The sequence below is a fragment of the Pholcus phalangioides genome, unplaced genomic scaffold (genome assembly GCF_987345545.1).
Source record: "Pholcus phalangioides strain wild (caught in Gottingen) unplaced genomic scaffold, Ppha-v1.0 ptg000039l_1, whole genome shotgun sequence".
Classification (NCBI taxonomy): Eukaryota; Metazoa; Arthropoda; class Arachnida; order Araneae; family Pholcidae; genus Pholcus; species Pholcus phalangioides.
Genome location: NW_028301625.1, coordinates 9469958 through 9486502, shown reverse-complemented (window position 1 = coordinate 9486502; position 16545 = coordinate 9469958). Strand labels below are relative to the sequence as shown.

The window sequence follows — 16545 nt, the reverse complement described above, 5'->3', positions numbered from 1 at the left end:
ACCAGCAAAGATCTTTATTGTGGGACAGAACACATTCATTCGAGTCAAATTCAATGAACGTTTTTATATTGCTCTTGAGAATTTCTAGTCTTACAGTAGACTGAACGAATTTTCCGGGAAGTATTTAATGTGTATCTTTATTGCAACTTTTAATGATAAAGACTATTGTTTATTAAGGAAAATTCAGTCTACTTTTATAATTTTTTATGCTCAGGTCCATAGTTGAGTTAGTTTTAGAATATGAAGTTTCAATGATAATGATGATTTTAATTATGTTTTTAATGATACATTATACATGGAATTATATTAATTTCCACTAGCTCTCCAACCAGAAAAATGGTTTTGTGCATTCTGAGCAACAACAATATGATCTAAACATGATCCTGTTGCTCCAAATGCGCTCGACTGAGTTCCAGTGTAGAGTATTTGGAGAACGGAGAAGTACTTTGAAGTCTTGGTCAGGACTTATTGCAGTGTTTAGACGTTCCAGGGCCACACGGTACCTCGTATTTGTGTTCTTGAAGGTCCCATGCACTCCACGAAAGGCAATAAACATTTATTTATGTATAATGATCTGCAAGAATCAATTTATAATTTCGAAAGTTGTTTCCAGAATCATCAGTAAAAGTACATAATGGTATGATATTATTTCTCAGACAAAAATGTTGCTATTACAAGCTTTAATTCTTGCACAAGGGTTACAGGGCCTTGTTCTCGGAAACGATAGAAATTTAGAATAATGCACCTTAAATTTTAGAATATGACGCATAGAAGGAGCCAACTATTGACCAATAAAGATTTCCAATTTCGATACCACCTTGCAAAGTGAACCAATATGTTACCATGAATGCAGCGGCTATCCATGTTCTTTGGTTTATCGTAAACAAACGTTTGTTATGCTGATATTCCAAACAAAAGTGTGATTCGATTCTTGGTTCATTTGGACAGAAAATTGCGCAGAGTGTAGGTTGGCCATGACGCACCTTGTCACAACCGACGTTCCCCTCTCTCATCAACGGCACTTGGTGCCGCACTGTGTAAACGTTAGATAATCACTATGGTGCCATTAGTCTAGTTACGGCACACTTGAATGACATTCAAGCAGGTGATTATTTCTTTAAAGCCGGGTTTTTCTAGGAGTAGAACTTTTGCGTCGTGTGCAGCGTGAAAACGCTGATTGGTTAAAAACCTGAAATTCCGGGTTTTTCGATCAATCAGCGTTTTCACGCTGCACGCGCTGTAGAAACCTGCTCCTAGGAAAACCTGGCTTTACTGCCCATTTTCAGTCATTCTATGATTTTGGGCTGAAATGCTGACGATCGATCATTTTATGAAATATTATGCATAGCTAGTTTAATCTGTGACAATAGCGACTGATACATTTTCAGAATGTCTTATATTCACAATGAGCCAACTCACAGCCCTTGCGTCATTTAATTGGCTACACGCAGTTGATGTCAAAAATAGGAGATGGTTAAAATGAAGTAACTTGAGACTGTGTATTCCAATTTTATATTCCAAATATTTCAGTCAAAAATTTTAATACCCTGGATTCCAAAAATTAGGAACGCGACGGCTTATATAACATACGTTTTTTGCAGTTATTCTCAATATTTTGATTAGCACTTCTAATTCGCAGAAACAACCTATTTAACCTTACAATTACTGAGCTGTTTACATTAATTAAAATAATATTTAAAAATTAGTTTTTGTTGAGTAGATGCCGGAACGTGCTACAATGTAGTAGTAGTAGGCCTGACTATATATATAGTGTAAGTTTTGAGTTAGAAATGTGGGAAATATTAACTTTTGGGGGCTTTCATCAAAGGGCAGTATTTAAAGTTGAACTTCCAGAGGTTTTCAAGATGGCTTCCAGGAGATAGTGACTCCGGGAAAAATGTGATTTATTAAATACCATTTTAAAATAAAATTTTGGAAAAAATTATATGTGAAGATGAATATGCCTCTCTCATCATCTTGGCTGAAAACATTTGTAGGAATTGAATCGTTTCATTCTCCCCAAAAATGGAAACAATAAAGATTTGATGACATTTATGGTTTTGATGCATTTTTTTGATACCAAAACTGCAAAAATATCTTGAAAATTCCAAAAAACGAAATGAATGTTCAGGTCTAAAAAGGATATAATTGATTTAAATTGAATTGCGTTTTTACATGTGTATTCACACATCAGCTTTCGATAACTCCAATGATAAACTAATCAAATCGAGAAAACATTTCCAAAGACGGAACTCGTAGAGTTCATTAAATTTACGAAGTGCTGAGAGTCCTTTGATGTTTGCAAATAAGAACATTCTTCATCTGAAAACAAGTAATTCAAAGCCGATTTCCATTACGATTTCCAGCTTGACGAAATTAAAAATGCTTAACGAATGAATGATTGCACAATAAAATACTCGTAGACATAGGAATCACTAATCGTATAAATTTCCGGCTCATACATTGAAAACATTACGTTAAGGAAAAAAGACCATTCCATTCAAATGAAGCATCAATTTCAGACATCTAACACAACTTCAACATTCAACTCTAGTGCTAACAAACGCGCACCGGCTTCTTTGAAATGCTTTAAACAGTTTCCTTTTTCAGTTTGCATTTCAAGTTTTACACCTAAACTGAGATTTATAATGCAGGAATATTTCTTAACATGAAATATACTTTGCTTTGGACGATTATTGGATGCTACTTCTGACAACAGCGATGGAAGCTAAAGTTTCGTATGAAGTATTGAAAACAAATGAATGAAAAAAGTAATTTTCTCTACCTTTTATATATGAACCCTTAAATTAAAACCCATTTTTGCTTCCACTGACTGCTTTAAATACAGTTCTTTCGTCATACCATTGGTGAATGGAACAAACTCCCAAGCTCTATTGTCGAATCTCCCACTCTATCACTAGTTTAGTTTTTGTCTAATATCAAACGATATCTTTGTCATTTTCCATCGCATCCTCTTGTATAGGCTCCAGGGCCAACAATATTGTATAAATAAATAAAATATATCCTTAACTTTGCACATTTTGCACCAAATGTAATCTATACTGCTTGACAAACGCTAAGGAACAGTGTAATTTTTCGTCATACTTAGCGATAGACATCCTTCCAAGAAATGAAACTTGGCACATTCAATATCCGTAATCTAAGTAATAGGCATCCTGAAGTATCTTTACAATGCAAAATGAAACAGATATCACCACGGGGCACAAAAAAGATAAACAAAAGAAAAAAAAGATGTTCCTTACAGCAATTGTAAACAGTTGCTAAAAGTGTTCTTTCTGCTAGAATAAGGACAGATACGAGTTTTTCGGTATGGGGTGAGAGTGTAGGAGAGTGTCCGTGGATCTATAAAACATATTTATTACATATACTAACTTTAATACAAACTATATAACACTCACGACGACATAGACAAAAGGAATGAATCATAAATAGCGTATATCAAGATAGAACCATGGACGTTACACATGCTGCCATCTATCGGGCACTATTTACACTAACAGTGACCTCCTCCTCGGGCATTAATGCCCATTTGACATCCGACGTGAATATTGTTCACCAAATTGTTGAAGAGAGATTGAGGGGATTGCGACACATTTGTCCTTGAACGTGATTTTGAGTTCTTGTATTGTTCGAGGAGGGTTATGTCTTTGAGTAATAGGTCTGCCGAGTGCATCCTAACCGTACTAACTTGGTTTCTATGGTGTTCAAGTTTCTATGGTGTTTTGGTCCGGCAAATATGACATGCGCTCAATATCTTCACTTTATAGTGTGCCATCTACTTCATCTGCCCTAGGGGGACGGCTATTGTCATCCATGAAGTGAAAGTCTGGACCAACTCTATTGCGGAAAAGATGGACATGACCCACGAGAACTTTGATGCAAAGCCACACTGAGTTTACGATAACTCCATCAAAGATATGAATTCGAGTTCTGCCATTGTGCAGGATACCTGAACACACTATTACCCCTTGACCATAGCGATCAATATCCTGAACATTCTGCTGATGGTAACGCGTTCCCTGCTCCCTCCATAGTAGCTGATATCCAGAATCACTGTTGATGCTAAACTGCGATTCATCAGAGAGCATGACTCTGGACCACTGTTGCTGATCCCAACGATCATCACACAAACATAATCTTTCTTGACGACGATGTGTTCGTAGCGTAATGCATTTTCCCGTGCGTATGAGCCAGCATTATTTAGTGCTGAACGATCACTTTTCGTAACTGTTTATAATTTATGTATATATACATATATAAAAGGAGCACCTTTTTTTCTTTTGCTTGTCTTTTTCTGTCATTTGCAGATAATATCTCTGTTCCATTTTGCTTAATAAAGTTACTTCAAGATCTCTCTATTAAACATGTGCCAAGTTTTATTTCTTGTAAGGATGTCTATCGTTAGGTATGACAAAAAATAACCCAGTTCCTTAACACTGCCCTACATACGCGATGGACAAAAAGTCCGTAGAAAATTTAAACATGAATAAAAACCGGGAAAATAACCGAAATAAAAAACGGTTTGCAGGATTATCATCGCTAGGTCACGGGAATTTTTCTAAGGCAGGAAAAAAGATAACTCTAAAAACAGTCGATAGGTGGCGCTGGTACGAGCAACTTCAGTGGAAATATGCAAATGAGACGGTTATAAGATTATTTGATAATTTTTGTCGCACCACAGTCATTTTCTGCACACGAGGGCGAATTTTAGACCGGGACCTACAATTTATTGCCGATTCCGAACGGCAGGCTTGTTTTTTTATATTCATCGAGAAGTTGGTGCGCTAATCCCTCGATAGGGGACTCCCTGCGGTAGCCATTTTTTCTGCGGTCATGTCGCCATTTCTGTTGTACCCCTGTGTCAGGAAAGTTTTCTGACAAGGACGAACCGGGTATCGAACTAGCGACACCTCTAAACATCCTTTGGTACTTTAGGCGAGTATCTTATCGATCTGGGCTACTGCGCCCACGGCTATAAGAACTTGCGCTCCTAATCCATAAGCAGTTCACCTTTGTAAACCGGGTATGCGGACTTGCTGCATTCTGTCGTTGCTGGATTTGTGACTTTCCTGCAATGTGCTATCCCCTGTGGTGGTCATGTGAAACACATACTGCTGTAATAAACGATTTGGAGGCATTCTGTTCGTTATTTGCGTATCTTTTCTTTGACCTGTGTACGTCAGCGCCACCTATCGGCTGTTTTGAGTTATTTTCCGTCTTAGAAAAATTCCCGTGACCTAGGTATGCTAACCCTGCAAACCGTTTTTTATTTCGGTTATTTTTCCGGTTTTTATTCATTTTTAAATTTTCTACGGAGTTTTTGCCCATCCTGTGTATAAAAGAATAATTCCGGACTGATTCATCATCGCTGAGCCGAAACCGCTGGAACTGCAAATGTGAAACTTAGTCAGAGTTTTGTTTTGTAAGGTGGGGACTCGCTAAGAAAGGATTTTTCCATAATTCAACGCCTAAACGTATCTTAAGGGGCAATTTTCAGATTACCAAACACACGCGAGTGAAGCCGCGGGCGAAAGCTAGTTTTTATATGTACCTTCATTAAACATTCAGTATTTGTCCGCAATCGACACCCTAGCATTAAAAAAAGAAGCTAGAAATCGTGAGAGCTATACACTACGTAAATAAAAGTACGAAATAATAAACAAATATTAATGCAATTTCTTCACATACCTCCAGGTTTGTGCATATTGGATGAAAAACCATTTAAAATGTGAATATCATGGGCTAAAAAAGTGATGTCTCAAGAAAATCCAAAAAACTTACATTTTTACTTACCTTTAAGTTCGTTTTTTTTTTCTTTTTGGCTAAGGAAATCTTCTTTGTTCTTGTAACTAGCAAGCTTTTAACCAGTCATCTGGTTATGACTGCATATGCCGTTGTTCAAATTTTTAATCTAATTATTTAAATTTTTGAAAACTAATTACTACTTATTTCAAATATCATAATTTTTTGTTTTTGATGATTTAAAAACAAAGTTAAGAACATGATGAAGTCATGTATTCATACAAAAATTTTAATTAGCGAAATATATTTTGTTAGCTTCAAACTTTTAAAAAAAAAGGGAAAAATGAATTGGCCAGATGACTGGTTAATGCAACAAATAAAATTATTCAGATGTTAGCACTATATAATAAAGAAAAGAAAACACAGGTACTCACATCAACTGTAACCCCTGGTTGCATGAACGCCTTAAATTGAGGTTCACTTTTGGGCACGTACCGATAGAATTCTTTCGTGTTCTTGTACCACTTCACAGCATACAATGTCTCATTGCCGAGTTCGTAGATGCATGTGAGTTCCATATTACTGCCAGGTTTGACTCGTTTCGGGACTTTGAAAGAACGGATTCGCATGGGTAAGCTCTCTTTCGACGCTCCTCCTGTGTAAGAAAAAAAAATCTAGTCCATGAATAGAAAATGGCTAAAAAATTATAGATTGCACAACATAATAATAGTAATAACATAATATAGTATCAATTCAGAATTATTTGTAATTTTTTACCAAATTTTAACCAAAAATGTCAAATGATAGTAGTCTTCAGATAAGTAGCTGACTTAATAACGGTCAATATTACATATGTTTTGTATACTCTTTATTTATAATTTTGTGTTGATCGACCAACCTTTCGGCATGGGAAGTTTCATAATAAGTTGAATGACATTGAAGCTGTTGAGATAACCTATGCTCATTTGGTTTTTTACTCCGATTTATACAACGAAAAGAGTTATATAATTAGTTCTCCAGACTTAAAGAGATTATATATGTTTTTGCTTGGAAGTGATCTCCGGTTGATATTTTTACACTTTTTGGCTATACACTGGTTCAGGGAAATGCGTAGTGATCAATAAAAAAATTGTCGATGCGTTGTTGCTGGGATTATGAATAATCTTAAATGTGGAAAAAAGCAATGGAACAACTTTAACCTGCTGTTGTGGAAAACTAACTGGAGTATGATATTTCACGCAGAGAGGTGATTGGTGATTTATTTTGGTAGAATCGACCACTAGATAATATCTCTGTGGGAGATATATGTAGCGACTTGGGTATTTCATGGTCAGTTGGCTGAGATTCTCTGATCATTGCTCAGTGCTAGTGAAAAACTGCTTGGTTTTATTTAAGAATACATTTTATCCACGTATCTTAGGGTCTTGGGTTATTATCTTAGGGTCTTGGGTTATTATCTTGGGGTCTTTGGATATTTTAATGGACCACATTTAAAATAAAATAAACGGAAAGCTACGGCAGGCTATAAAGGGCTGCAAGAGAGAGAGAGTTGTGATGAGACAATTTAATGGAAATGTTTTCAACTCTGACATCGTGGGAAAAGTTTTAATACTTTCAGAACTCAATAGCATTGCCCCTGAAACCAGGGCCCATCTTGACACATGGGCCTGTCTGGGCTTTGAACGGCAATGGGTCTACCTGGTCTTTCCCTAGGATGAGTCTCATGTCCATTAGAGGCCTACGTTATCAGATCTAGCATAATGACTTTCGAGAGTAAATATGTAAGCTGCTACTTCCAGGTAAGTACGGAGCTCAAGCGTTACTTTACTCGGGAGACCATGTTTTGAGATAACTCTGCATAGAACCTTCACAAAATCGAAGCTGACTGAGTTCCACTCAAGGGGTCAGGAGATCGAACTTATTCATAAAACTTTTATTCAATATACATTTATTCAAAAATCAATTCAATAAGCAGAATGGTCTCGTTCCTGGATAATACGGTGGCCATGAGACCAAAATATTGTACAAAAAGGCCATGAGCGAATAAATGGTTGAGAAACATTGTCTCAGAGTAATGCGTCTCTTCTTTTCCAGTCAGTCAAACCAATATAGTATCACCTTTGCGTCCGTATTTATAGAGAGATATTAAATTGATTGATGGTGTTTGGAGAAGGTTTACAAAAGTGTTCACTGAATCACGGAAATTGAGGACGGAATAAAAGACCTGAATTTTTGAATCCATTCTCTTAAGAACAACAAACAAAAGTTAGGAGATATGATAGAATTATTAAAAGTTCTTAGGAGTTTCATAAACATTGGAATATATATCTGGATACGCGGCTCCCCAGAATAGTTTATTAGGTATTTTCACTTTAAGAAAACCACTTCGAAGCGTAAACACACAAGCGGCACACACAAATCAATATCTTCAGCACATCGCGACGCCCCTCACAAAAGTTGATGACACCCCTCGGAGCCACGAAGCACACTTTGCGAAACACTGCGCTAAGGCAAAACAATGAAGGATTGCGAGACATCTGGCATATAAGGGATTCAATACAGCACGCATGCAGGGTACGAACATTACTTTGTATGTCGTACTCTGCTACTGCCTCTACTGCCTCTACTTCAGCGCCTCACGCCACAGTGCGTGAAATAAGGAAGGCAGGGTCATGTCGCCAGTAGTGTAGATGGTAGCATGCTGGCTCGGTATGCAAGAGGGGCTGGGTTCGAGTCCCGGCGGAGACGTGATGACTTTTCTTTCCGAGTTCACCTCAGCATAATATCCGGAAAATAACAGTTTCCTTGATTACTTTCTGTATGTTCTTAATTCATTGACAGCGAATACTAAATTTACTAGCAGAAGCAATACGAGACGTTGCAATTTTGCCGCTTTTGTGCGTTTGTTTCCAAGCAGTTGCAAAAGACAAACCATTTTTTCACTCATCATATAATTGTATAACGACCCCAATTAACATGGAAAACAGGGGTCCTGACCAATAAAATACGGGATGTCACTGTAGAACTTTTACTCCCAGATAGTCGACCTCGGTCTACGGCAGTAAAATGCATGGTGGGGAAATAAAATTCGATTCACTTTTCTAGCTTTACCCTCAAGGACACTCTGGCATCTTTGTGCCCTATTCTACACAAATTATTTGTAAGACAAAAAAAAAGGTTATTTCAATTCATTCTACCATCTTCATCTTTTACAAATTAGCCATCTTCTTTTGAAACACCCTGTATGTTTGCTTACGCCTGAAATGTAACGAAACATGAACGATTCTATGTATACCATAGTTGTAGAAGAGAGAAAATGAATAATTTTATTTCTCCTAAAAAGTGCATGCATAGGATATTTAAAATATGGTTAAGCAACAAAGTTCTCAACTGCTGTCAAAATGACAGCTCGATAGTTGTAAGCCGATAAGTTTTTAAAAATCAACGAAATGACTTAACATTTTCGTTTTTTTTCTCTAAAAGATTCCTTTTGATGAATTAGAAGAAGTCATGAAAGGAAAATTTTCAAATTTTGAAAAATAAGAGTTGCAGATGGTGTTCGAAGTTTAAAAGAAAAGGTCAGAACAATCAACGCAGTAGTTCTTGTGTTAAAAGGATGCCAGCTCATACTCACCCCAATATGGGTGACAAACCAAAGAAAACCGAGTTCAACTGACCACTGAAAGAATCAGTTTATGACAACAATACACCCACTTCAGAATCTAATTCAGGGCTTTCAGCTTAGGAAGCCACGGAAAATATTGTACAGTGTATAATTGTACATTTATACTATTAACCGTTTGGTTAATAGATAGCCAAACGGCCACGCAGCATCCAACCTACGTCATTGAAGCATTCTAAAATCATTCATATACGCCAGTTGTTTTTAATTGAGATACAAAATTTTATATTAATAAAATCCGGCTATACCACTAATATTTCACGCACAAAAATACATTCAATATTTCAATTTAGAATCTTAGATAAAATAATTCTGACCCGTAAAAAACCACGAGAATGTCAATTTTTTGTATACGAATATTTTATTAGCTAAGAAATATTTTTGCAGACAAGAAAACAAGCATTCTCGAGAGACATTTTCGATATTTACTTTCCGAAAAAAACCGAAAAAAAACTTATATTTCTCTACAAAATACTTCATAAAACGTTCCACGTGTACATAAACAGCGTAAAAAATGGAAATTTTCTCAAAACAATTCTCGTTTTGGTTACATTTGTTTGGAGGCTTTGAGGTTCATCTTCAAGAAAGTTTTATTTTACGTATTTCGTTATTACTGGAAATATGGCTTTATGTTTTTCTAGAAATGTTAAAACTTTTTTTCCACGAACGAACGTATGTTTTGATACACATTTTTAACCACGCATTCGTGCAACAGCATCACTACAGTGTAGCTGTTAGCGATACCGATACCTTTCCTGCGTTGACTCTACGTGTGTTACTTCTCCTTAGATAGGAAACATTCATACTTATTATCAAAAATATATCTGGACTAAAAGCAGAAATTTTTTTCCATGCTGTACAGTTTGTTGGGAGAAAATACGTTCACTTGTGGATGTTTTCAATACTCGGGATTCGTTATTGGTTGCCATGTTTATATTGTTTGTATCATGTACAATGCTCTTCGATATTATGTAGAAAAATAATATTAAATATTTACTTAATATCAAAACTGAGTCTTCTTCACGTGGTTAAATACAGAAATGAAAACAGCTCAATATTTCATAGATTACTTTACAATTTTTTTTTTTAAATTCACGAAAATTATTAGGTCTATACAGGTTGTCCAAAATTGTTTGTACAGCAGATATCTCTGCAACCGATGACTTTAGAAACAGTACTTTCGATTAAAACATGTTTTCAAATGACGTGCAGTTAAATAAAATCTTAAATTTTGTTTCAGAGGTAGTTGAGAGTTAGGGTTTTAGAGGGCCAGTTATAACGGAGCTACTTATCGTCGAGCCACGTGTTGATGAAGTAATTTCCACTAACAACGACAGTTTAAAGGGAGATTGGGTGGTCGTGGATGAGGTAGTGGGGGGATAGTGATAGAGGTTTATACATCTGGACACACGGGAACTGTATAAAAAGTTAACGTTTTTATTTTAAAAAGTATGCAACCCCTTGAAACATGAATAGTATATCTGAGTACTACACATTAGTTAAAAACTTTTTCTCATTGGAAGTATACCTCTAGGATCAACGGTTCGCCAGTAAAACATGATACCCTCTGTTTGCTATGCACCCTGCATAATGTCAAATTTAGCTTGAAACAGCTTTAAAATTATTTTGCGCCGTAGTAAAAAAATTGTTTTTGGAATTCAAATTGAAATTTTGAACTTAATTAGCTTGTAAAAAAATTTTTTAAATCAGTTTTTCTCTGTCACCTAAACTTGTTTACTCCACAATTAATTTAAATCGAAAGTTTGAAAACGATTTGATAAAAAAACGGTCTAGCATCATTAAAATTCTCCGTTATTAATTTATTATGAATCCACTATAATTTTGTTTGTGAATATCATGTTGCACATCTTGTAAGACACTTGTTGACTCAAAATTATTTTTTTCTCGTTCATCGCTCTTCGACAAGCGTTGGTTTATTGATAAAATTTAAAAATGTTTTTTCTCTCGAAAAAAATGCTCATTATATTATCGATACATATAATTATCGACAGATTACATTTTTAGTTTTTTGCGGATCGTATTCTACTTCGACATGGTGTGCGGTTACTCAAAATGTCTTAAATTTCCCAGGAGGGTCGTATGCATAAAAATAGAAAACTTTACTCATTATGTAGACATTGTGATAAAACTTCTAAGTAGTGAAATGTGAATACGGCCCTGGAAAATCATTTACAAAAAAAAGTCATATTTTTGAATGCAATATTAACGGAGATATTTGTCTGAAGTTTTCTGCATTTGTCGCCAATGATTGAGGGTAAGGTTGACATATTGCGAAACGTAAATTAAAATTCTAATTTGTAAAATTCTGTAGTTGTCAAAATAATATTCAAAAGTGCAATTGTTATTTATTGTGAATAAAAAAGTAAAATGGTTGAGTTCATCCTATTTGTGTAGTCCCTAAAAATGGCTACGGTTGAGTCAAGGAAATCTTGCCAACACAGTGATAAGTTGCCAAAAAACATGGTTGTTTCATATATTTAATACCTCAATGGATATTGTATTTAAAATATGAAATATTTTGCGTATAACTTTTCAGAGCGGGATCTAAATTTCAATAATCGAAAGTTCTAGCACATAGAGACTGCATAGAAAGTTATTTTTTTTTTATGTACAGCACTCTTCAAACAAATTTCTCAGATTGTAAGTAGCTGCACGTCATATTTGAAAACTTTTTGTAATTGAAAGTATGTTTCTGAAGTCAACGGTTACAGAGATATTTGCTGTGCAAACATTTTGGGGGACGGCCTGTATAAATCCACCAATTTAATACTGTGCAGCTCTTTTCGCTATAGATTTATGTCCCATCATGGATATTCGATCAACCTGATTGAAATGCAAAAAGGTCTCGCCTCAACAAGCCTTATGGTATTTTTTGAATTTTTTTTCTTAAAATATCCATATTTTATTCGCCTGTTGATTAATGAACATCAATACTCACAAATCGTAATAGAGAAAAAAGTTGCTTTAATTAATCATCAAAAAAATTGAATTTCGTTAGGTCTATCGTATAAAAAATGAAATCCTCTGATCCATTGAATTCGTCGATTTTTAAGAAGCTTATTCATGCTTAGATGAAGACAAAAATAATTTATTATCCGGTATTGTATTATATTTTTCTCATAAAATTTTTAGTTTTTTAATAACAAATTCTTTTATTCTCGGTTGCTGAATTTAAAAAAAATGTATAATATTTGAGTCACCTCCTTGTGCAGTTTGTCGGTTATAGCCTTTGTTGTAGCATTAATACTGTTTTTTAGGATCTTGTTGACAAAAACTTATAGTAGAGAGTCAGATCCGAGCATCTTGACAAGTTATTATGCCTACACTGCAAATTGAATCTGGAACATCAGCACCAGAAATCAATGCACGAAACATTCTGGTTTTTGACATCAGTATTGTTCTTCCTGTACACTGAAGTGCCAGAAATACTGGTGTAGACGAGCGTTTGCAAATAAAGGAGAGACGCGACCAAACAAGGTAACTCGATGCGATCAGCAGCACCTATATGAGAAAACAGTTAGGGAAGCTGTTTGATCGGTTTCTGCTGCTATAATGGTAGGTTGTCACAATTTAAGTGACTTAACATGACCTAATGGTCGGCGTTTGTGAAATGGGTCACAGCATATCCGAGGTAGAGATGAAATTTAGATATTTGCACACAACCATCGCAAGAGTGTTCCTTGAATATAAAGAATTCGGAAAACAAATCTCCGACAAAGGTGCGGGCGGAAAAAAATCTTGAAGGAACGGGACCTCTAACGGCTGACAAGAATCGTTTCACAAGATAAGCGTGCACAACATTGCCTCAAATCACTACAGATTTCAATGTTGCTGATTCAACAATCGTCAGTTGCGAACTGTAACTGCCACAGCTTCTCCTTGAATTGGGCTTTCAGAGCCGAAGGTCCACTCGAATACCTTTGATGACTACTAAACCGCACAGTCACTTCTATCACCACACACCAACTCCGGCCACATCGCCAAACTGAAATTTACCGCCGTTATAGAGTTGGGTTGAATATGAAGGTGCCATCCCTCGGTAGTCGCCCCAAGCTCGTTAGGGAAAATACCTTTCCACCTACATTCCCCCCCCCCCCCATGATTGAACGTGGGGCCTGATGGCAACCTTCACGGTGGTAAACGAGCATCTTATCACCACGCCCCTCAGATGGTTTTTGCACCTCATCCACATTCCACTGCTGAACTTCTAACGAATTGGTACATGTTGTACCTTTGATGACTTTTCTTTCTTTCTTTCAAATCGAGCACAACTCAGGTTTATCGCTATCTATGAGCAATGTTTTACCTAGTGAGTTGTGCCGGAAGTGTAAATGTGTGTATCTAACAGTTTGAGTGTGTATCTAGTGTTGTGTTTGATTTTTCAGTGTTGACATCTATATTTCAGAAGTGAAGTGAGTGAAGCACAATGACTGAAATATTGCACCATTGTGGGCCTGCTGCTCGCTGTGGTGTGACATTTTTATATGGGAGATCGGCTCGCCTTGGCGCCTCAAAGTTGTAACCCATAGAAAACCAACTTCAGCCGACCACCACTGTGGCGACGGTGGGGTTCGATCCATTTATGATTAAGGTTCGGCATCATTCCTACTCGAGTGGAGCCGTCACGATATTATAGGTGGGTGTACCAGTTTTTCTACCACTTCAGTGTAATTCTTTGTTGCGTATTTAAATGGTTTTAAATTCTATATAGCTTCTATTATAATTTCCACGTATTCAATTTATAATTTCCACTTCAATTATGCGATATCAACAAATATCAGAGTGGTCTTCTTAGATATTAGAAGTTCTTCAGTTGAATTTCTTCACAAAATTGAAAGAAAGAAATTTAGAAAACTTAAGTGCAAATTTATTTTATTTATTTTTAGAGACGAGATTAGACTTTTTTCAGGGGTTCAATTCTGAAATACGTTTTTTCCCTTGTATAATTTTATTTCATTCACTTACTTTTTGTAAAGCCACTCTCATAGCATAAATGAATATAAAAGTAGGATTTTGAAGTGAGACATGAATGAATTCAAACATCTCGACAAGATCCACCATCCAATCAGAACTTCAACTTGGAAAAAACTGCTATATTACGCCTACCTAAAAGTTTTTTTTTTGCTTTCAGGAATAAAAAAAATAAATTTGTTTGCCTTAAACTTTCGAAATAAATTTGCCTGCCTTAAACTTTCAAAATAAATTTTGCTATATTGCTATATATAATGCTTTTGGGCTCAGAAATCGGTTTTCGAAAGCCCGTATTAAATTTACGTGGAATCGGCAGCGTGCGAGTTTGCTTGTTTTTTTTCAAATGCAAATACAAAAACGTAATTTAATCCCTTCTCCCAGCATAGTTTCCAACTGTCTCTCCAAAATAAGGTTATACTTCTTATTTTCTCCGAATGGTGTTTTTTAAATGTTTACTCGTTAAATACCATTATACGAATATTCTGTCAAAGCATTACTTGGTACGAAAATATAAATGCAGATATATTGTTGTGTAAAGATTTAACTGCGATATTTCAAAATACATTTTTTTTTCACCTAGATAGCAATAAAATATATTCTATAGCACGCGATGAATAAGCGCTACTCCATGTATTCTCTTTGCATCACAAATGATATCAGTACTTCAGTATATATTTATTATTTTATTCAAGGCCGACGGATAAATTAAATTATATTTGGAGCTATACGAAAAACACTCAGATAAGTATTTCAATTACACTGTACAACAATATAGCAAACAGAATTACTGATGGGAATTTCGAGCTACTCGAGGATCGATTCATAAAAATCATATTTTCATAAGTGACAATGATCATTATTTTGAGTAATTTCATACAAAAAATATTATAATAAATATAAATACATTTTTCTTTAAAATATTAAAAATTGTATCATGATGTGTGGTAATTTTATTCTATTAAATCAAATTAAATAAGAAATATAAAGTGTTTTTATCATTATCAATTATAAAAATTTAAAGATATATATATAATAAATCAAATTATATATAATCATTATAAAAGAAGAATGTTAGAATTATTGCTTATTAAGAAAGAACAATTAGAAAGAGAAAGAATGAAATAAAATGGATTAAGCATACAGGGCATTCTAAATTCATGAAACAAGCTTTAGGAGGTGATATAGACCCCTAAACCAGCATTTTTGATCATAGATTGTGCGGTCGAATCACGATAGCAAAGGTGGTAGTGGGTGTTTTTAGAGAGTGTTCAATAGCACTTCACCAAAAACAAATGTAATATATTTCTGACGGATTTGCTGCGATAAGTACTATCAATCATTCGATGGCACATATGCTACCTTTGGATTGGATTCGAGTTTGTTTTCTATTGGTGCCAGGACCATCAAGATTATGCAGCGCCAAACTATGGTCGAGCGGTGTAATGACTTGTGGTAGAATTTGCGTTATCCAGGTTGCCCCATGAGAAAGGCTACTACATGACAATACCCTGCACCCTTGAATGATTTATTGCACTTATTGCAGAAATTACTTATTGTTACTACTTGGCTATTGCAATTTGACCGCACATTTTATAAACAAAAATGCTTGTTTAAGAGTGTTATATCACCTGTTAAAGTTTGTCCCATGAATTTAGAATCACCCTGTTAATGTGAAACTGAATCTCTAAAGTACTAAATCTAATGAGTAGACGATTAATTTTTGTGGGCAAAATTGCCTTTACCCGTTTTATTAACCTACACACAAAAATTGATAATGAGCGTATTTGTTTATTTTTCTTGATATTTCATTTGATACTTCGCATACATAAAATTATCACATTTACAATTAATTAACGCAAATTGGATCAACCAAATCTTACCTGAGCATAAGCTCGCATGAAATGAAATACCAAGATTGCCTAAGGAAAAAAAGAAAAACAAATTACTGAGGTGTCCACGTATAAGTTTTACATTGCACATAGTAATAATTAGAATAACAGATTATACAACGTGTTGCTGATCTCCAACATCAGGCTGCAAAACCTTCGGTCCGTGGGCCATATGCGTCCCACCAAGAGGTTCCCTCCGGGCCCGCGAAAGGTGTTCCA

General features: G+C 35.4%; 1 protein-coding gene across 1 annotated transcript in view; it reads right to left on the bottom strand.

Annotated features, from left to right (window-relative positions):
• LOC149065552 (uncharacterized) overlaps positions 1–16545 on the bottom strand; it is a 203294-nt gene that overhangs the window by 102191 nt on the left and 84558 nt on the right. Inside the window, exons 3-4 of the mRNA XM_089253897.1 lie at positions 16318–16356; positions 6198–6418 (exon numbers count right to left, since the gene is read on the bottom strand). Coding sequence (XP_089110023.1) covers positions 6198–6418; positions 16318–16356 — 260 coding nt within the window. The remainder of the gene's footprint in view (positions 1–6197; positions 6419–16317; positions 16357–16545) is intronic.